This window comes from Taeniopygia guttata, chromosome 3 (assembly GCF_048771995.1).
Source record: "Taeniopygia guttata chromosome 3, bTaeGut7.mat, whole genome shotgun sequence".
Lineage (NCBI taxonomy): Eukaryota > Metazoa > Chordata > Aves > Passeriformes > Estrildidae > Taeniopygia > Taeniopygia guttata.
The window spans coordinates 14,375,508-14,398,064 of NC_133027.1; the positions used below are offsets into that span (position 1 = coordinate 14,375,508).

Consider the following 22,557-nt stretch of genomic DNA (forward strand, 5'->3'; position numbering starts at 1 on the left):
TACCTTATTAAAAGATCTAGAGATGTCTTCACTAACTTTATCTAAATGAAAAGGCGATAAAGTGTCCAGGGTTTTTTTATGTGTATCTTCTTTATTTTGGTTTGTGACAGTTTTTCTGGGGTATTTATACACCATGTTTAATAGAGTGAATTTCAGTTTGTTCCATCTTTTATGAATGAATACTGTTTTTATGTTCCCACAATATTAGTATAGGTTTATTAGAAACCATCTAACCTCTGTCTATATCAGAATTTGGTGAAAAAAATTGCTAGCTGGGATAATAAGAAACTTTGTAAGCACAGAATTTATGCTGTGCTCTGACTGTCGGGGTAGACCAGCATGTTTTCTCTAGTTCCATCAGCTGTCGCTGAAGCCTTTATAGCAGAATTGTTATCTTGGCTTAGGTGTTTTGATCCCTTTTATCTCATAAAGGTACTTTTCATGCTTACAAACAGTGATTCAGACTCCTCCTGAGATCTTAATTGCCAGACTTGACCCTGAACTGAGGTAATAAGGGCATGGCTTGTTGAATTAGAAGGAAATACTGTCTTTACATCTGGTCATTGCATCTGACTACTTGAAACTCTTGCTGTTAATGTTTCTTGAGTGTTTCAAGGTTATTTCTGCTTTATTCCCAATGAATGGTTCAGGGAGAGAGTGGATATCCTCCACTGTGTGTCTGTTTTGAAACAACGTGTTTATTTTCTTTTGTTTCTGTTCAGGTTTCTAATACATTTTCTCTACCCTCTTGAGAGTAGAGGGAAGGAGTAGCATGAAAGAAACACTAAAGGCAAGATGATTGCAGTTTGTGTCAGACAGAACTTTAGAGTAGAGACCTGTTAGCTTTTTCGCCATGATAGATGCTCAAGAAGTGCTTGAAACAGTTGGTCAGATATCTAATGTGCCATGCACTGGGTTTGGGATTGACAGCTTGCAACTAGTTTTGCCTCAAGATCCTGTTCAGTTCTCAAGTAGAATTGTACAGTGAGAAATTTTATCATTGTAGACCCTGTAAACTTATCTCTGAGATCTCTTTCCTCTACCTTTCGTCTGGAAAATGCTTCATACATAATAGCAGCCTTTTGGCTTGCACCTGTTGCTTAAATTTTACGTGTTTTGAGGCTGCCCTGGTCATGTGGTCACTCTTTTAATCTCTAATTCAGCACTTTCTTCCCAGTATAGTTTTGTGGCTAAATACTTTACTATATCAGTTTCCTGCTCCCACAACAAATGTATATTTAAGTATTTCATGGAATTACTGATACTTAGTCAAAATGCAAAAAACTATGGTCATTAGCATGAAATAATCTGTACTGTCACTGAGACAACTGAGCTTTCTCTCATAAAGGAAGTTTGAGAGGAAGCTTACAAGGAGATAGTGAAATGGGTTTTTTAGGAGTGCCGAGAGGTGAATTGGCAAAAAAACCCAAAGAACGAATGTTGCATACCCTCTCAGCTCTCTCTTATTCCTTCAAAATGTCAGAAGGGAAAGGTGGGAAAGAAGAGAGAGAGGTGATGAAATGCACTCTATTCTTGTGGAACAGGGAGGTGATGAGATGCACTCCATTCTTGTGGAACAGTATCTTGGTTGAAAAACCCCTTTTGGTCAGAAACAATTGAGAAATGTCTCAAGTGCTAAGAGGTAATGGGACATTGGTTGCGTAGCACTGTAGGCTACAAGAGCTCAACTTCAGAGGTAGCATTGCTGTTGTCACCATGTGGGAACTTAGGAAACAGATATAAGAATATCTCCTGCTGTTCCATTATGTCAGTAGAAGTAAGGAGAGGCAATGGTGGATCAGTAAAGCAAAAGGCTGCTACTTCTGTTTGTGTGTCACTTGGATATGGCAGAAAACCTGGGAGCAGAATGTGTAATTATGCAAAAGGAAATGAAAACACAGGGGTTGAGTGCTGTCTTCTGTAACTCCTTGTTCTTCCTGACAAAGACAGGAATGTGATGAACTTTGACTGAGGCCCTTTTATTCACCTGTTCCTTTCCACAAACTCTGTGTTTTAGCTTTCTCATGAATTGGGCCAACAGTGACTGAATGAGCAATGCTTGACTGGGCAAAGGGATTGAGACAATGTCTAAATCTGGAGAAATGGATGAGGAGTTTGTATTTATGAAAGGGCAACTAACATTGTTATACTGACTGTATTCAGGATGTGACACAGTTTTAGGTACTTCTAGATCTAAGAGGCCAGAGATTATTTTCTTCTTGCAATCAGTAGAAATGAGTTACCACCTGAAAGATGAGATTCAGTTCGATTCAGCTCCCAGGCCTTAAGGAGGGTTCGTGAAGTGGTCACATGGGGTGGCAGGAATTGTGTGAGCAGAGATGCATTATAGTGGGACTTCAGTAAATCACAGACCTAAAGTAACATGGTTAATGTAGTTGAAGAAGGTTAAGATTCATGCAATGTTTTTTTGTGTTTGTGGTAAACGAAACAGGCAAGGACCTTAGCACCTTCCTCACACATTGGAGGAGTGAAGAAATATTGATCCCTTGGCCACAGAAGCTCACTGCTACAGGCAGTTGAGAAGGTTCCTGCTAGTGGAACTTCTACTCACATATGCTTTTAACTCTGTGTAACTATTTAAGTCTTTCTGACTAAATAATAAATCCTTCCGTCTCTGTAATGTTAAGAATAGGCTATTTGCATGTATGGAACAGATTTCTTCCTAAATGGGAGATATTCCAAATATTCATTGGAATGACTCCTTATATTTTTGCATGCATTTTGAATCTGTCATCTTTTTTCCCAGCAGCTCTGTTTGCATTTAAATAATACTGATGTCATAGTTTCTTAATTATAGCAGTGATCATATCAACTTCTTATCATGATGATTTCCCATTTGTTCCTGTTTCTTTGATCTTTGTGAAGCATTTTAGATAGCTTGGGGATTTTTTTTTTTAATTCCTTCATTGCCAGCATTTTGTTCATTGTGCTAGAGTTGGTATGTCTTTAAAGAACCATCTGTTGTAGAGCTAATAGGTCATTGCCCTGATGGTTTTTTGATTAACAGTACTCTGGAAAAAAAGCCTAGCACAACAAAAACATGACTGAAAGCACTATTTTTTAATCACTGTGTTTTCATTATTGAACACACACTACAAATGGAGTTATCACAATATGTTGATTAGAAGAAAAGGCTACAGCTTTAGATAGGAAAAGGAGAATAAAAAGCAGTGGTACCATCAGTTAGGTCTTCTGTAGAGAAAGAGAAGCTGAAATTTTTCTTACATGGGAGCTCTCTTTCAGCCTTCCATAGATTAAGCCACATTCTTTCAGACTATACCTGATCATGTTTTTTGTTTAATGTTCTATCTTTCATAACTTCTTTCCCAAATTCAGATTTAAAAGAACTCTTCTTGCAACTTAGTAATTTTAGTTGAAAGGTTGACTTATTTTCTCTGAGTCAGTAATAGTCTTTTGGACATTTTCTTTTCCTTTTTGCTTCCTCAAGCAGGAATACAGTGTTCACATGTTGACCACATTACAAACAGTGTGGAATGGGAACCTGTTATAACTGGACATTAACCTGCATAATTTTCTTGATTTTAAAGACACTAAATGCTGTTTATAATAACTGTATAAAAAAAGCTAAGTTTGGGGAAAAAAAGCCCAGAGTATTGTTCACTATCTTTTGTCTGGCTGATTGACTTAATGCTGTATAAAACACTAAGGAAAAAGACAGGGCATGACATTGCCTGAAGGTGTACAAGAAATGTTCTTACATAGCGTGACTGCATTCAGATGTTGCTTTTTGAATTACTTGGCTTCATTTTATCACTGCGCTCCAGTTCAGTTGATTTGCCTTGCCTGACCTTGTTTTGTTCATGGGTATTGACAGTACTTTTTCTAGTATCAGTGCAAGGTACTTTCTTGTGCCTTTCATTTATATAGTTATTTTAATGAAATCTGCTTCGAGAGTGCGTAATAGGAAACTTCACAAGTATCTTTTCTTTAACTGGTTCCTTACATACATTTAAACTTTTTCCAGATTAATTTTACAGGGTCTTGTAGGAATGAAGTTAACTTTCATCATAGCAGCCTCAATGGGGCTGTGCTTTGGATTTGTGACTGAAACAGTGTTGATACCACACTAACATTTTGAGTTGCTGAGCACAGCTTGTGCGGTGTCAAGGCTTTATTTTTATCTCAGCACCTCAGCCCTGAGTAGGCTGCAGGTAGGCAAAAAGTGGTTAAGGGACACAGCCAGGACAGCTGACCTGGACTGGCAAAAGGTGTGTGAATGTGGTCCTTGGCCACTGGATCTAGGTGGCTCTGTTTAAGCAAATGCCCTTTGGTGGCCCCTTCCAACCATTCTGTGTTTTACTCTTGCTGGGATCTCAGGTTCCTGTGCCATTCAAAGGAGTAGAGCTGTTGCCTTAATCTCACATTTGCATGTTAATCACTGACAACAAGAGTAGCAGGGTCAGCATCTCACATATAAGTAAATGTTACTCATACTATATTTTAATAAGAAGTACTTATATACTCTGAGGAGAATAGGCTTACCCTGAGGACTAAAATCTGTTGAGGTGAAATAGTATGTGATGTTCCTTGGTTTGAAAAGAGATTTTTAGGATTTTTTATTACACATTATAGCCTATAGATTTAAAAATCTTCTTAAACTGTAAAAGCTTTTTAAATATAAAACTTCATTTCACATGCAAACAAAGCTTGAACTAACCCCTAAGCGATGTTTTTATCACTGGTTCTGATACCAAATCTCATTACTGAAGCTGACTAGAAGTATGGAGGAGAGCTATTCATGGTTTGGAATAAAATAACCAGAGAAATTTAGATGTTCATAGTGCTGCATTTTGGCACTATGCAAATGTGAATGCAAAATTAAAACAGGCTTGCAAAAAAGCTGTATTTTCTTTCTTTGTTATTTTTCTTTTTTTTTTTATCTGAATGCTTTATTCTGCATGTGCTTATGGCAACATGGCTTCTAAACTGGCAGTATATTGACATTTTTCTCCAGGATATAAGTTAGATGGAATACTTAAATTGTTTGCCTTTTGCATCTCTCTTAATTGCATTTTGAACATTAGAATGTACACTAGAAGAGGAAAAAATGAAATATGTAGCTGTTTTCTTCTTTTATCATGTTTATAAAATGTATATATAAATCCAGCTGTGGTTATTAGATGTTAATGTGATGTGTAGGCTGTGAACTTTTCCTTGCTTAGAGTAAAACCTGATATTGAGACCTTGTTCACAGTAACAAACTTAGTTTGAGTGAGAATGGAACTGTTGCATTTGAAATTGTGTGGCTAAATTCCATTTGTATTGTGTTAAAGCTGGCGAACTTTCTTAGCTCTAACAATAATGTCCACTCATTTTGCTTTCATCCTTAAAAATATCCAGTAGACCATTAGTGTGGTTCACAGTAACAGCACAAAAAAACAGGCGTAAGCTACAGATCTTTACACTTCTGACTTTTTCTCTAGGGGAGGCAGGGGGAAGTATGTAAGATGTAAAACTTTCCGCTAAATAATCCTTATCAAACTTTTTACAGTTTTAGAAGTAGCTAGTTTAATTCATGCTGCAAACATCTCTTGGACTTTGTATGAATAATGCTGTAACAGTTTATTTCCTCTCTTTTATGATCATTCATCTTATTTCCTATTCACTGTGTCATACAGATTCAAGCATTTTTTTCTATTTCTTGTGTATTTCAACTTGAAAGTTAAAATTGTTTATGTCTTTGTTCAGTATTCCAGTAACTAAAACACCTGATGTTAAATGTAGCTAATGCTTTGGGTTTAGAGTTCAGGCCGAGGACACTAACGCCCATTAGCAAGTATATTGCAAGCATTGTTAAAACTGTACTTGAAATTACAAATGAGCAAATCATACGCGAATGTTTAAAATCATACTTCAGATTTTGTTTTGGACTTTCAGCCCAAGCTGTGTCTTTCCTGAAACAGGAAAGTCAGACTTTGTTTCAGTTTAATGCCTAGATACAGCTGGTTGTACAGGTCTTTAAAAGTACTGTATACTTACTGTTTTGTATAACTTGGGCTTTAAATAGATTGATTTAAAAATTCTTGATCCTTCTGGGGTTTTTGCTTATAGTTATGGTCTCATAGTCTTATATTTTAAACAGTGGTCTAAACCTGACAGAACTAATCTTAAGTGAGTTATCAGTCAGTCTTGTAAAGCAATTCTCAGACATCTCTCAATGAAGAATTAAAAATCAAAGATTATAAGGTGTCAGTCTACAAAAATAATTTATACAATTAGGAAAAGAAGATCATATGGTTTAAAATGAACATGAGTCAGTAAAAAGAGGGACAGCGGAAGAAAGTAATGGAATACTGATCATTTTAATAAATGACAAGTCAGAAACAAAGTTGTTTCCCATTAAATACTTCATTTAGTTTTATGCTGTGTTGTGGAGCCACCTGACCTCTTGGCACTGCTGTAATAGAAATAGTAGTGTACAGGTAATGAATGAATAAATAATTGAGCGATCTTTTTCAGCTGCCAGTTGAAGCCAGAATAGAAGTGACTAAGAAGGCTATTAAGGCAATCAAACATCTTTCTGAGAAATCAAGAAAAAAAACTTCAGATAATGACATGAAAGATGCTGAAAACCCATCTGCTGCTTATGAGGAAACACTGAATCATTTGCAACAATCTCTTGCTCATCTGGAAACACTCACTCACAGTTTTATCACTTATTTGAAAAGCAGCAAACAGGTAATGATTACTGATCAAGTGCTTGCTTTGAGTGTTGCCATGACTAGCAGTGATAGACATCAATCTTCTGTCATATTTTATTAATGTTTGCTACCTTTGCTGTTGTTGACCTGGGTTTTGAAAATTCAGTTCCATCAATCTTTTCTTTTTCTCGGTATATGTTAATTCCTAGCAGAAAGGAAGACTGATACAGCACTGTAAATAAGCAGTACACTGATTAGTGTTCTAAAAACTATCTCTTCACAGGATACACTACAGAAGTACGGCTATTTATATGATTTGTCAAGGTCGGAGAAAGAAAAAATTCATGAGCAAGCAGTAGCCATGTGTATAGATGGTCAGCCCCTGGACATGGTGCAGCAGTTGTTACAAGTGGCTGTTGGAGATCTAGGCTTTTCTCCCCAGGATATTGTCCAATGTGCTATTAAAAAAATTGTAGATATATTAAGGTAAGCACACTTCCTTAATTAAGCACAAAAATATTCTGGATTTTTGGAAGGTGTTTTTCTGAATGGTTGTGTTGGTTTGTAGTGGTTTTTGGCTGGTTGGTTTTTTTTTTATTTGCGGTGAATACTTGTTTGCTTTTAATGTCTGGATTTTGCAGTAACAGGAAAGTTTTTTTATTATGTTTTTGTTTAGCTGTAATTTCATATTATATTTCTATGAGCTGGGGAAGCCTGAGCAATTTGAACAAAGTAATGCATAGCTTTTCTTGTTCACTGGTGATTTTTAGTTAAAAGCATTGGCTTTACAGCATTGTTCCATTATGTGTATGTGCCCTTGTGAATTTTTGTAATATTTACAACAGCACATAATTCTTCCTTCTTAAACAGAGTTAAAAGGTGTGTTTATTAGAAATAGTAAATCATGCAGGCATTTGGGCCAGTAGAGGCCTAGTAATAGCTTCTGCCACAACAGTGTGTCCTACCAAAAGTCATACAATTTCCATCTTCGGAAAAACTTGCTGAGACATTTCTGGGAGCTGGGGTTTTTTTTGTGCTGGTTGGTGTGGTTCATTAGAAATATTTTATTCCCCCTCATTTTTTTAAGGGAGCGCAGGGAAGAAGGGAGGATAATTTCATATAATCCATTTTAAATTGAACAGATACTTCTCATTCAACTATTCATGCAAAACTCTCTTCTGAAGTATTTCTGTTTCAAAGAGATGTATATATGCATACATGCAACAAGTATGAAAGTGTATTCTTCTGTTAGATGTCTGGTAAACACTGTTTAGCACTTCTAAGACCAGTTTAGAGAGCTAAAACTTTGAGAGTTTATCCTGTTGTTCTGCATGCAGAAAATTATATGGATAGGATGATCTAAATGCATACACCAGGAATTGGAAAAGAAGTCTAGCATGGAAAGTTTGCTATGGCTCTACTTTTTCTTCAGCATGTATGTATATATTACAGCAGATTGAAGTGCCAGAGATGAAAAGAAGGCAGCCTGTCAAATTGTTTGCAGTCCTCTTTGGCAGAAAATTGATTTCTCCTGTCACTCAGTTTAAGAGTGTTCACAGCATTCTCAATGATGATAGAGCTTTTGCACAGCAACATAAGTAATAGTCTTTCTTGTCAGGGTTTGTCTACTTGAAGAAGTATAATTTAGTTTTAGATAATAACTGTCCTGCTGTTCCTAACTAGCAGTGTGATGTATCTGGATACAAAGCTCACAAAGTCCAGTTATTTTGACTGTAATGAGTCTCATTAACATGCGGAGTATGAGAAACCTATCAAAATTCTCCTTTCTACTCTGCTTCTTACCAACACTTTTCTGTGAACTGAATTACTTGTTCTTTATATGCATTGCAAGGCTAGGTTGGCTGCAAGTTGATTTAAAGTTCTGGGACAGTGACCATCTCCAGTAACTCCTGTGCAGCACTTCACTGGAAAGAGGGGAATAACTTTCTCATAGAGAAAACTGTAGTGGCAAAGGTGGGCAAATGAGTTGGACGTTTCAATTAAGATAGTTTGGTGTGTGTTGTGACCTTATGTGGTCAGTAGAAATGTTCTACTCCCACTCTGCTGTGTTTTTGGGAAGAGAAAGATAATTTTATATAATTCTGAACGATGGAAGGTCTGTCTACTACAGTGGTAAAGAGCATGAAGTGAAAACATGGCATCAACTAAAACAGGAAATACTTGAGATAATATCCTCCCTATGATGAAATTCAGAAAGGATTAATATTATAAAATACAATGTACAATCTGAATATAGGGAGCAATTAAAAGAAAGGTTGTTACTTGACATCTCTTAAGCCTGCTGGTATTCATGTTGCTGTGAATAAAATTTGATTCATCTCTATCCTATGCTCAGATGTTCACTTTCAGGATACAGCACAAATTACAACATTTTGTTCGATACTTGCATTTCTACAGTTAAAGAAGTGGTCTTGCTGGTGTAGCTGGAAAAGCAGACTTTTACTCGATAAATGCAACATTTCAAGGGAATTCCTTTTTTAGGTTTATTTACTGGAGCTTTGATATGTTACACAGTGTGGTTATTTTATACTGTAGTTTTGAGAGAGATTTTGTTGGATAATTCCTTCTTTGACCATTAACTTTCAGAGTGGCAGTTGTTAGGCTGTGGCACTGAACTTGGATTTTCTGTAGCTGTGGTGACAAGGAATGTAATTAAGGTATTGCCAACACAAGTGAAGGAGGCCTGTGTGGATGTGAAAAATTATAGTAGTGTCAGTGATTTGCCTAAAAATTGAGCATCAGTCTACCACTAGTGTGACTGAAAAGACACATCCTTTCTTTCAGTTGCATTAAATACAACCACCCTTCAAACACAGTAAAGTATCATTTGTTATTAGCATATATAGTCATTCTTGCAGAAGAGCCTTCTAGAAAGTAATGTCTTCATGCAAGTTACTTTTTGGCTTCATTTTACAGCAGTGTATGGTATGACACGCTTAACAACTCTGATACCTTCTCAGAAACAGATTTTTTGTTAAATATAGTTACTTGCCTAATTCAGGATTTTGTCATTTGTAAATTTGTAAATAATTAAATTGCAATTTTAAGAGCAGTATTGTCCTCCAGTTCTTTTAACTACTTTTGTCTCCCTAAACTCTCTGGTTCTGGCACACAAAATTCAAAATAGAAACTCTTGCAAGCATGTATAAAAGCTCTCTAGTAGAGCATATTTTCATATTTTTTTACATTATTTACATATTCTGCACTTTCTTGTTTGCCTGTAGAAGCAACTACTATAAATAAAAAACAGTGCTTCTTCAATAGAATCCATGAACTTGGGGAAAACAAAATATTTTAGCAATTATGGTTGCCTGTTATAATTTGCCTATTAAGGCTCAGTATAATTCATTGCCTAAGATCACTCGCCTGATGGATAGGAAGCATTCCATGATCCATGATTGCAGACATGTCCATGATAGGTCAGGAAGGAAAAACAGTTCATCTGGCGAAGACTTTATGGTCTCCTTCACCTGCTGCTCCTAGAGTTCTTCTCTTAGATGTCCACAGGGATATAGTGTATCATGAAATTTTGAAAGCATTCACTAGGCAGTGAGAGGAAACGTTTGGTGAAATTCTGAGTTCCTTGTTTAATACCCACTGTTTTCAGAAGAAGGTAAATCCAACTTTGTTAGAAAAAGGAGCTGCATTAACAGGGGAAAAAAACCCCAGACTTTTCAGATTTTTACCTCATCTCATTTGAGCAGGGATAATACAGAGTAATTCTGTAACTTGTGTATAGTGTTTTTGTGGTATTTTAGATGGAAATTATGGTTTACCATTAAGACATTTATTCCCAGCTTTGAATGATCACACCATTAGTATGTTATTTCCTTATTTTCCTCATATTTAAATATGACAAAGCACAATCAGAAAGAGGAAAATAAAGCTGGGGTATTTTCAGTGAATACAGTAATTAGGTTAAAAAATTTAGATTAAGTTAATTTATTCTTCCAAGTGTTCTTTGTACTTTATTCTGTTTGAGGAATGTGATTAAATGTGTGTCATTTTTTCTGACACTGAACTGAAATCAAAATAAGCCTTTATCAGTGTAATTACAGCAAGCTCATACCTAGGAGTTTTGAGGTGAACACTAAATCATGTTCTGTTATTTAAAACATGCATAAAATACCATATAATCTGTGTGGAAGACTAATCCTTCATTAATTGTATTTGTTTCTGTTAGTAGCTGCTTATTTTTAATAATTAATTATTAAGAAAAGAACAAGGCAGTAATCTGTGGAAACTTGACAGAATTATTTGTCGCAAGAGCTGTCATCTCTTTTTAGTTCCTCTAACCATTAGGCAGTAAAGGCAGTATTAAGCTTAAAAAATTGCTAGCTTTCAGTCTTTCTGGATTTTTAAAATATTTCCTTATTCTAGACAACTGTAGCTTACTGCTTAGATTAACCTTTTTTTACCTTTCCTTGTGCTTAGTAAAAGACATCTGTGTGTGTCTGACAAACTTGAAGCTTCCTGTAAATGTTCATACATCTTTGTTCTGGAAAATCAGCTTCACAGATATATAGTCAGAAGCAGTGATTTTTTGTTTTCAGAAATGCCCAATAGCTTTTGCACATAGATTTCTTTTTACCCTTTTGGTTTAGGTTGGATTTGTTTGTTTGTTTGCGTTTTTGTTTGTTTGGGGGATTTTAATTTTGTTCTAGGGGTTTTTGCAGAGCTCAGAGCCTGCTTGTGACAGGAGCTAACAACTTTAATTTCTGATTGGAGAGATGAAGGGTTTTTGAAGAGGAGGGGCTAGGACTGTCCAGAATTGATTTTTAAATCAAGGTACCCAAAATACAAGGTTTGATATGGTAGTTGTTCTTGTACACTAAACATAAGTAAGCACAAGTAGAGCAGTAAGAACTCACTTTCTGTACACTGTACAATCCCGTAATAGTTTGGGTTGGAAGGAACCTTTAAAGGTTATCTTGTGCAATACCCCCTACAATGAGCAGGGACATTTTCACCTAGATCGGGTCACTCAGAGCCCATCCAATCTGGCCTTGAATGTTTCCAGCAAAGGGGCGTCCACCACCTCTCTGAGCAGCCTGTGCCAGTGTCTTCTCACCAGCCTCAATGTAAAAAATTCCTTCCTTATATGTAGTCTGAATTGACTCTCTTGTCTGTTACCATTTTTTCTTATAATCCCCCTTTAAGTATTGAAGGGCTGCAAATGTCCTGTTTGTTTCTGTCTCAATACTCATTTTGTTCTTAGTGTGCAAGCTTTACAAGTATTCCTTTTGATATGCCATGTTAATGCCCTTTGTAGTTGTATTTTTATTGCAGACTTAATTGAAAGAAGGGCACAAAAAGGGAAAATTTAAATCTGGCCTGTAAACAAATCACTAACAAGTGGCTTATAAAAAGAGCATTAATGAAGTGCTTTTTATCTGTCTTCACTCTAGGGATATATAATAATTTTTTTTAGCTTTATATGTTTTAAAGGAAATTGAAACCATCTCCCAATGCATGTAGCCAGTTGCATAAAGTGATTATTTGAATACTGGTCTGATTTTTACTATTTCCACACTTTTGCCCTAAGGGTGTATTTTTTATTTCTTTTTCCTAAACAGTGTTCAGTTCTGTTACATCTCCTTTCCGTAAAAATACACTTTTTTTTTTTCTTTTTCCTTTTCAGAGTGAATTTTTTGTGTTTTTTGGTAATAATAGATTTTGAGGATATATCATGTCTCTAAGAGTTAAAAACCCTGAATATTTCTATATATTCTGTACTATAAATTGTAATATGATCTGATTGTTTCCAGATATTCTGAAGATGTTTAGAAAAATATTGAGATTTAAGCTTCACTCATAAAAAAGTTATTTAGCTACCATATGGTAATACTGGCACTAAGAACAGCATTCTTATCAGTCATATGTACAATATCTTTTGAGAAAAAGACCAGTCAACCGCCTTCTACTCCTATTTCAAACTTCAGGAGTACAATATAATAATATAAAATGAGTATGCTAAATTTTCATCATGCAACAAATCGTCTTGTATCTGTTCTAAAGAGAGTCATATTGATTTTTAATCCAGTGTTGTTCACTGGAGTGCTGGCTGCTTACTAAGATAAAAATAGGAAAGATGAAAATTCTGAATGCAGGAAGACAATAAAGGTTATAAAGATTTAGGTCTCTATGCCATATGATATAATCACTGTCCAGGAAATATATTTATCTTTCTGATGTAATAAATGGCAAAACTATAAATATTCTCTAACTCTTGACGAAAAATATTTTGGAATATCATGGTTATTTTTGCACATTACTATCAGCTGTGTAGTATTTTGACTTTAGATAGGACAGTCAGAGTAGTCTGGGCATGTGTTTGTTATTGGTAAGAGCAGATCTAGGAAGAGGCTGACATTTTTAGTATCAAAAGAGCTTTGATATGGTGATGAACTGTAGGGAAAATACATTTTCTCTAGGTTTTTCAAATCATCTCCAGTCAGATAACTTGGTAACTATTTGCCTTTTTTTCTCTTTCTTTAATGCAGCTTTGACAAAGTAAGCCAGGCAAAGCTGTTGTTTTTCCAGTTCATCCAGGCATCACTGTCGCCGCCGTGGTTTCTGTAGGGATACTGTGTGTTGTGTTGGGAGTACCAAGCAAAATCTCTCCCTCTCTCAGCATTGAGTCTGATTAATGGAAAATCTTAGCTGAAAATGTAATTTTCATTGAGTTAGGAGCAAAGCTTTCTTTCCTACCGGAATAGCTTGGGGTTGTTTGTTTGTTTGTTTGTTTTTCACCCAATATTTACAATCTTTTAACCTCCAAAAGAAAACTGTATTTTAACTGAAACATCTGATGGGAATGGTGGACATTTTTCTGTTCTACACATGCACAGAGGCTGCTGTTCCATGGTGGCTTGACCCCAGAAAAATCAGCAGTAGGATACTACTGACTCAGGTTACAGTTGAGCTAATTTAAGTCAACAGAGATTCTGCAAGAGGATTTGGACAGGAAAGATGGTGACATTTATGTATAACTTTAAGTCTGTTTAGTTCGTATTGATCTTTAAGGTGGTGAGATTACAAGTGAATATTCTGCTGACCTAATTAATCTCTGGTAGAAGCACTAAACTTTAACTATGCCTTTCATTTCAAATTTCATTTAAGATTTTTGGTATTTTTTCCCACTCTTTCTTGTTGATTTTTGCATTACTGTGACGTAAAAATAAAAATACTAGTTTAGATGCAAAAATGGAACATGCTTAAATTTATTGAATAATTACTATAAATCCTAGGAGAAAGGCAAAAAATGGGGATACAATATTAAGAACCATTTTAATTGTAACTTTGTCTTCCCTTAATAGTGGAAATGGTGGCTCATCTACAACAGAGAAAGATCCACTTGGAATCCTTGAAGGTATAATTTCTGCAGTGCATGCAAGCGTTGAAAAAGGGTAAGAGCTTCCTGTATGGATTCTTTGGGTAAGACTTTGAAAAATGCTTCTCAGAAGATACAGTACTGATTATGGATGATTTTTATTCATGGATATATATTATGGGTTTGCACTTAATTTTCTAAGACTTTATTCTGGAACGGGCCTTCATTTTTCATATTCGAAATCTGAACCCTGACAGAAGCCTTTACTTGTTCATTTGGAAAAAAGCACTGAACCTAAAATTTAGATAACTGTGTATTATAGTGAAATGAGAAAATGATTTTTCAGCTGTGACTACTGCAGACTGTATATCTACCAGGAGCATGTCACTACTTTTGTTTAGATTTAGTTGATACATTGCAAATTATAATGATTGACTTTCAGATATCTGAATTTAGATATTTGCGTTTGTCCGTATTTATAACATATAGTGCAGAAATAATTTCCCAAATGCTATATGATGCTTCACCACATTTTTTTTTCCTGTTTTGGGAATGTCCTTACTTCAGATCACATAATAGCCTGTATATTTTCTGACATTTTCCATTTGACTTCCTGTAAAGAAAAGGAAGCAAAAAAAATCGGCTTTCTTCCCCCCGATGTACAAATGAACAATTAATGTATAATAATGATAATAAAATCCCATACTTTCTGGTAGCCACATAAAAGCAGTTACACTATTTTTTGAGGCTTATGGAATGAAATTAAATGAGTTGAATGTTGGATACTGAAGTAGACTGGACAGATGTAAAAATCTGCAGTAAATATAATTTGCAGTATTCTAAGTCAGTACTATTTCATTCTGAGATACACTTTCTGGAGTATTTTAGTTGTATACTTCATCAACATTTAACTGCTAAAACAGTAAGCTGGAGTGAAAGTAATTATGATTGCAAGAGATTGTATATTCTTTTAAATACTTATTTATTACCTTAAAACTCAGCTACTCAATTTACAAAACAGGAAAACATATGTAAGCCTCAAGTGCAAGCTGTACGAACTCTTGAAATATTCCAGCAAGTCCCTTTAATTCCCAAACTTTTAATTTACAGTTTGAATGCCACCTGTTCAGCAAAGGCATGTCTAATTCAGCTGGAATTCCGAGCTAATGGCATCATTCAGACAATATAAAGCCTAAGTAAAATTGAAATCCTTGTAATATGAAAACCTCAGATGTCAATGTTTATTATTTCATAGCTGCAGGACAGGTTAATACTTGGTATTTTTTGTCTCGTATTACTTTCCTGTCTGTCTTGTTAAGACAAATAAGGGAACATAAGTTAAAAATCACACTCCACCAGGAGTCCCTTGCTTGGCTTCTTTTTTTTAAGAAATAAGTTTGCTTGAATTTGAAATTTTACTGAAAGTTAAAACAGCATTTACTGATTTGGTACCTGTTAGTTTATAGCCTCCGAGGGACAGCACAGATTATTCTGTCTCCAGCTGTGAACTGCTCGATCAGTTTATGGTGACCTGTGAACTGCGAATGCTTCCACACAGAATGTATTTGATATAATTCACTTTCTGAATCAAATTATATACTTAAGAGTTTTCATAATTAACAAAGTCCAACCCTGAAGTTTAGAGGTTTTAACATCTCTCTTTTTTTCTTTCTAAGGATTTTGGGCATATTGCAATTATCATGCTAAGAACTTAGAATGATTAAGCTGGGTATGGATGATACAGAAAAAAACCATAAGGCTAGAGCTGCAAGTGGGAGAAAATAATTTGTGTGTGTAGAATGGAAAGAAAGGGATTTTAAAGGAGGAAAAAGAGCGCAGGGTGGCAGTACGAATAAGCATTCAAAGATACAAGTGTCATACTAAAAATGCAGGCATTCAAGCTGGTTTTCCATAAAGTCAGATGGTGTTGGTAGTACAGGCATCAGTCAGGCTCAGAGCCCGTGAAAAAACTTGGATTTCCGGATGCTGAAACCCAGCACCACTGTACAGTACCAGGGTAGTTTGTGGGAGAATATGTAAGTGTACAGATGGATTCCTATGGTATTCCATAGTCATTTGAAGTCCAGAAAAAGTTCTTAAGCCACACAGCTTTGGGCTCCTGATTTACAAGGGCCAGTTTCCTTGCAGCCTCACAGAGGTCAGATCTTCCATTTCCTGGTGTTAGGTATTTCTTACATACTGAATGTGCTTTTTAAGCTTTAAAAATACATGTAGTATTTTCATTAGGATTATTACTTGAGACTGTTTAACACAGTTTTGTTTAATTACAGGGAGAAAATAGTTTCTTCAGATGACCTTCTGGAGTGGTTGAGACCTTTCTGTGGTGATGACTCCCTAGCAGTGAAGCCTCGCATCAGGGTATTGCAAATTCTGGAGCAAGCCTTCCATCTCAGTGATGAGGATAGCAAGCTACTTGTGTACTTCAGGACACAAGCTGTTCTCAGAGCTTGCTGGCCTGAAACAAAGGTATTAATACTGATTGCTGCAAGTTACAGCATTGAACTGTTTTATGTGAGGATTACATACTGAAACACTGCTCTGCAGTGTAGGGTTGTGATGCATCCTGTCTGGAAGCTAATCCTACCTTCCTTTTTAAATCAGTTTTCTGATTCTTTGAAAAACAAAGTTGCATAAAGGTAAAGGACTTCTCTGATATTTGTTTATGATCAGGAGTACATAATACTGAACTTGATGGAACGCTAGTGATTTTCCTCCATGTCAAACATTGACTTTGATGTTTTCGTACCTTCTTTCTTTTCTTACCATTTTTTTCTGTCAGTTTTATCTTCTCTCTTTATCTTCCACTTAGTGTCACATTTTACTCAGAATTAGCATGATAATTACTGGCCACTGACACTTTTTTCCTGAAGCCTTTAAATATTATTGTATGAATGTGTAGCAGTTTTGAAATCTTGTGAATAGCTCTTGCTGCATGTAGGATTGTTCAGAAGCAGAGTTACTTTTTATTCATTTTCTAAGCACCTCCTCCCATGCCAAGACCATACAGAGCAAAAATAGAATATTTCTAATAGTTTCCAAAAAAATCTATGAACAAACCCACTTTATATTCATATAAAACAAAAGCAATATCTCAGTTTTGACTTGCTGTGCTAAATTCATCCGATGGAACAATCCTACTAAAAATCTTAAAAGGAAAAGAAAGTACTTATCTCTTGGTTTCTTTGGAAATTACTTTCTCTCTTGTATTTACAGTAATACCAGCATTTAACTCCTCCACTACTATTCAGGTGTCTGTGATTGGATTCTTCATCTTCAGTTCAGCCCTTTATCAGTATTTGTGTTGCTTGTGACATGCTTTCCAATTCAAAATCATTTCCAATTATAAAACATTCAACTAGAATATGTCTTAAGAAAAAAGATACAGGCAGATAATAGCTCTCAGCCATGTTTGTAGAAGAAAGAAAAAGAACCTATATTTGACAGAAGTCATATGAGATTCATTACACTTGTGATTTTACCTTAAATATTTATCAAATTTTTATTTTCTCCCGTAATCTTGTAATTCAGGATGTCTAACTTTGCAAAAAGAAACACCCATCCATTTGATTAAAAAACCAAATTTTAGGACTTAATTGAATGCATTTCATATGCTGCTGGCTCATGTGTAGCTCACTGCCCACCAGAACCCCCAGGGCTCCCGCAGCAGAGCTGAGACAGCCACAGCTGTGCTGTCCCCACCCGTGCTGTTCCAGGTGCAGTACAGCTGTTAAACCTTGTGCAAAATTTGCTGGCTCAGTCTTCCAGCCTGTTTGGGCCTCTCCATAAAATCAGTTACTTTCTGTTTCCTGAAGGGATTTTTAGAATAGTCCTGTTTCACGCAGGAAAGCCGGGTTTACTTTTTGTGAGGGAAGAAGTTTGTACTTACTGACAAACAGTTGATCTGCTCATCACAGAGTTGCTGATCACTTCATTGCTTCGGCACTGATGAGTAGGCAAGTAGTACAAGAAGACGTAATAAAGTTTGAATAATACATTAGATAAGCTCAAACCTTTCAGAGATAACTGTATGAAAGTATGTACACAACACTGTAATACTAATTTCTCTGTATATATATTATTTAGCTAAGAATAGAAATAGCTTTCATGCTTAACAACTTGAAAGCAGTGCTTAAATGTACATACATAAAAATCATTGTTTACGCACCCCAATTTCTGCTACAGTGTGAAATTATAAGAGTCCTCTTGGAATATATTAAAAATTGTTATCATTTTCATGTCAGCTCCAGCTCAGTGTGGTTGATAAGAACCCTTTCTTTTCTGCAAATATTTTGTGCTACCTAAATAATGTCTTATTTAGACAGAAGAGTTATGTTGGTTTGTCCATTAGATACCTGTCACTGAAATTCAGAGTTCTTCATAACTGTCCAAGAAAATAAATAAGTGATCTTAGATATATTTATTTTGGACTTTTTTCCTCTTTTAGTCAGCTGATTCCAAATGCTAGTTTACAAACTGATACTAGAAAAGCAAGTGATGGCCTTGTTTGAGGTCTTACTAAATTTGCATATTTTGTGAATTAACAAACAAGGAAAATATCATCATAAAATAGCAGATTGAAAATGATACATTTCCCAGTCCTTCGGGTATGTTAGCAGAACAAGAACCCTGCAGAAGTCAATGCTTACATGGCTGCTGAAAGGCAGAGAGAGATTTCTATATGAACTTTGGCAGAGCATTATGGTTACACAATTTTCTCGTGCAAGTTCACACTTCAGGTACAAAGACTTTTAAAAGCAGCCCTGTTTTACAGGAGGGAGTATTGAAGGACAATTTAGAAGTTTAATCAGGTTGCTGAGTAATCCTGGATGAAGAAGTAGACAGGAGGAATCTGCCTGCCTTGTCTGTAGACATCACTTTCTCTAGCATCACTGCACCTTTATTAATTTGACCGTCCTTTCTCATCCAACAAAACAATTTTTAAAAACTCACATTTAAAATAAGTGGGGAGGAAAGGGGCTGTGGATTGAATGCTGGTTTTAGGTTTTATAGGAATGTTTTTAAATATTGTTGGTTTTCAGGGCTTTTTAATGAACTTTAGATTGCAAATAGGACAAAAATGTACTCATTATCTTGCTTCCAGATTGGGTATTATTACTTGTGTGGCATTCCTTACATGCTTTTAGGGGATCCCTGTTTTCCTATACCAATCCTTGGTGCAAAAAGGGACAGCAGATATTATAAGGTATGAATGTGGATTTCTATTTAATAAAGATAATTTTAATGATATTGCAGTGTTCAATTACCAGAAAATGTGTGAAAGCCACCCTCAGTGTGTCTGCTAATCCTCTTAGACGGGCTTTGCATACATCAAGGAGGGACTTAATATTTAATTATGCTCTAGGTGCTGTAAGTAGTGGTCCCACAAATCAATGTGCTGGGAAACAGGCCAGCTCTTACAAAATTAAAAATATACTTTATGGAAGCAGCTACCTATCAAACACTCAGAAACACAGTGATTTCCAGTTCTCTAATGATTAGTTAACAAAATTAAAAATTCTGGGGTCCTCATTTTTCAAAGGCTTGAGAGTCTTTAATTCGCATTCCAGTAGCATCCCACGCTATGGAGGAGGAGGAGGCATGCCTTGTTTTAATCCCCTTGATGAATTTTATCTGAGCTCTTCAGGTTCTGTAATTTTCTAGTTAACTGGTGCATGAAAAATATGGGTAAAAATACTGACTTTTTCTATATTAAAAAATGTTGGAGGGGGAAGAAAGACATAATTTAGAATGTTAGTATCAAAATTTATCTTTATTAATCTAAGATAGAAAATCCATTTCTTTTCAAATAATACAAAAATATAGTCTTTAATGACTCAGTAGTGTCTGACAAGCCTGAAGTGTCAGCTAAAAGGTTAGAGAAATTAGTAGGGTTTGCCCCAGGAAGCTGCAGTGGCACTAGCAAAGCTTCTGGAAGTAAACCAAGGCTTACTTTCATATACGAAGTTATTAATTGTGAAGCTTCTACAAGACACACCTTTTCTTAAAAGGATTGTTTCATTATTATGCAAATGCAAAATGTAATTACTACTTGCATGCCACTTAAATGCAAATAGCTTTGTCATTTACAGAGGGTAATCTCATTTAGCCTTACCCTTCATATTGTTATATTATGGTTTTTTCATGATCTTGGGTATAGAGAGCTGAAGGCTAATGTTTTTGAAAATTGGAAGGAATGTCTGTTCAGGATTTAAAATTCTAACTTTGGGCACTTCTCGTTTTTTTTTTCCCTGAAGTTTAGCTTTGAAAATTTGACAGATTAATTGGTGTTGTGTGTATGGGATGTGCACAAAACATTTTCCTTCCTGCCTACATGGCAGTTGATGTATAGCTTATGCAAACTTGTGTCTCAGCAACCTTAGTAATGTCTGCATTGACTTTCTGAGAACTTGGGGTAACTGTCAAGACTCCATTGCTGTTTTGTTAGTCTTTTCCCTGTTAAAGAAAAATGTGCAATTAAAAATATGTTAATGAAAAACGATGTTTCTTCATACTAGTTCCTTGAGAATGGCCTCAATGGGAATGCCAATGTCCAGTGATTTTCAGTTTTTTCCCATTTCTTCTTCCCATGTCAGAGATTTAAACATGAGAAATGATTTTGCTGAAGCCATTTATCAGGTAACAATGACCTGTATTTAGCTTGATCTGGCAAAACACAAGTGAAAGAGCTGTATCTATTTTATCCTCAGCCGTCTTTTATTTGTGAAAATGCTTAAATAGAAGAAAGATTTATGTTCCTATTAAGTCTGAGTAAATTTGTTATGATGTTGTTTATAATTCTAGAGACATTGTTTCTCTGCTGGTAATGCATAAAAATTAAGCTTAAGAAATTTAATTTAAGTTTTAATTAATATTTTAAACCACTAATTTCCATTCCTTGAAGACGTAATTTATCCATATGAAAACATGTGAATTTTTTTTTTCCCAGGGAACATAAATTGTAGCGTGTATGATTAATTAAATACTTTTAGATGCAAATGAAATGTTTTCCATTAACTACACAAGTATAGCAGATAAGACAAAGTGGAGAGAAAAGCAATATAGCATGAATACACACAAGTTTTAAATTGAGCCCTGGGCACTGCAGTTCTCTGTGACCAGTAGCAGTTACTTCAGAGGAAGGTAAGAATGCTCTGGAGTGGATTGATGTGGGATCATTCACTTTCTCTGACTGGACTTTTGTAATGAATGTTTAAGTACAGAATGGTTGAAACAGTGTATACTCAGTTTTGATCCCAGTTTCAGAAAAATTAAGAGCTTATTAGCAATATAATCAGACTTCTGTTACTACATTTCAAAGAAGTTAATGGGTAAGCTGTGATTCAGCCTGGATATCCCTTGCTAAATTTTCAGCATTAGTACATGCCATACACCAATGAGCACAAAACACGCTGAAACTTTGTGAAGCAGGGGTGCCATCCAGAGGGACCTGGACAAGCTCAAAAAGTGGCCCCATGGGAATCTCGTGAGTTTCTACAAGTCCAATTGCTGGTGCTACACCTGGTCTGGGGAAACCCCTGGTGTCACTCCAGGCTGGGGGATGAACAGATCCAGAGCAGCCTGGCTGAGAAGAACTTGGGAGTGCTGTGGATGAGAGGCTGGACATGACCCAGCCATGTGTCTCATACCTGGGAGTGTTTCAAGGCCACATTTGATGGGGCTTTGATCAGCATGGTCTAGTGGAAGGTGTCTCTGCCCAATGGCAGGGGTGTTGGAACTGTATGATTTCTAAGGTCCCTTCTGACCCAAACCATTCTGAGTTTCTATCACTTTACCTTTTTATGTGATTTGTTAAGTTCTGTGTTTTTTTAGGATATTAAAATCCAGAAAATCAAATTCTCTATTCATTACACTTTTTCCCTTATTCTGTTGTTTACTCTCAGTAACCAATTCCAGTCATACAACCTCCTCCACAGCTTTTTCTCTCTGTAAGTTTCCTCTCCTCTTGCTCAGAGCCCACTGTGATATGTAGTACACCTCCTGAGAAAGGTAACTGGAGAAATGAATATGCTGTCTTGTGGAAATTACCAGTCCATGGTTATGCATCCCAATACCTTGATTGTTCTCTTGATTTCATCTGTACATCAACTGGAGATCTCTGGATTTCATTCATTGAAGCTCAGGTTACTGTTTTGACTTGATTAGACTAATGTAGCATATTTTAAAATGCAGTAGTGTTACCATTGTTACATTTATTTGCCATCATATAGTCATTTACTTACCCTAGACTTTTTTTTTCTGAGTCTATTATAAATTTCTTTTGACATAAACTAGGCTTGACGATAATTTATCTGCATTTTTGTCTGTTCAATGTTTGCAATCTCCCCAAAACATAGTTTATATAAACAAAGAAGCAGCCATACACCCATGAGAAATTCTACTTTTTTACCTTTTTACCTTTACTATTTGGTCATAAACTGATGTTTGGTTTTTTGTTTGATTGTTTGTTTGGTTTTTGGGTAATTGTAAAACTGGTTTTCT

The 22,557-nt window shown here is 35.7% G+C and overlaps 1 protein-coding gene across 1 annotated transcript in view; it reads left to right on the plus strand.

Moving 5' to 3' along the window:
• The window catches only part of NBAS (NBAS subunit of NRZ tethering complex), a 157,507-nt gene that overhangs the window by 106,966 nt on the left and 27,984 nt on the right, over window positions 1–22,557 (plus strand). The window contains exons 45-48 of the mRNA XM_012572811.5: window positions 6,502–6,720; window positions 6,967–7,169; window positions 14,024–14,113; window positions 16,329–16,524. Of these exons, the coding sequence (XP_012428265.5) occupies window positions 6,502–6,720; window positions 6,967–7,169; window positions 14,024–14,113; window positions 16,329–16,524 (708 nt within the window). The remainder of the gene's footprint in view (window positions 1–6,501; window positions 6,721–6,966; window positions 7,170–14,023; window positions 14,114–16,328; window positions 16,525–22,557) is intronic.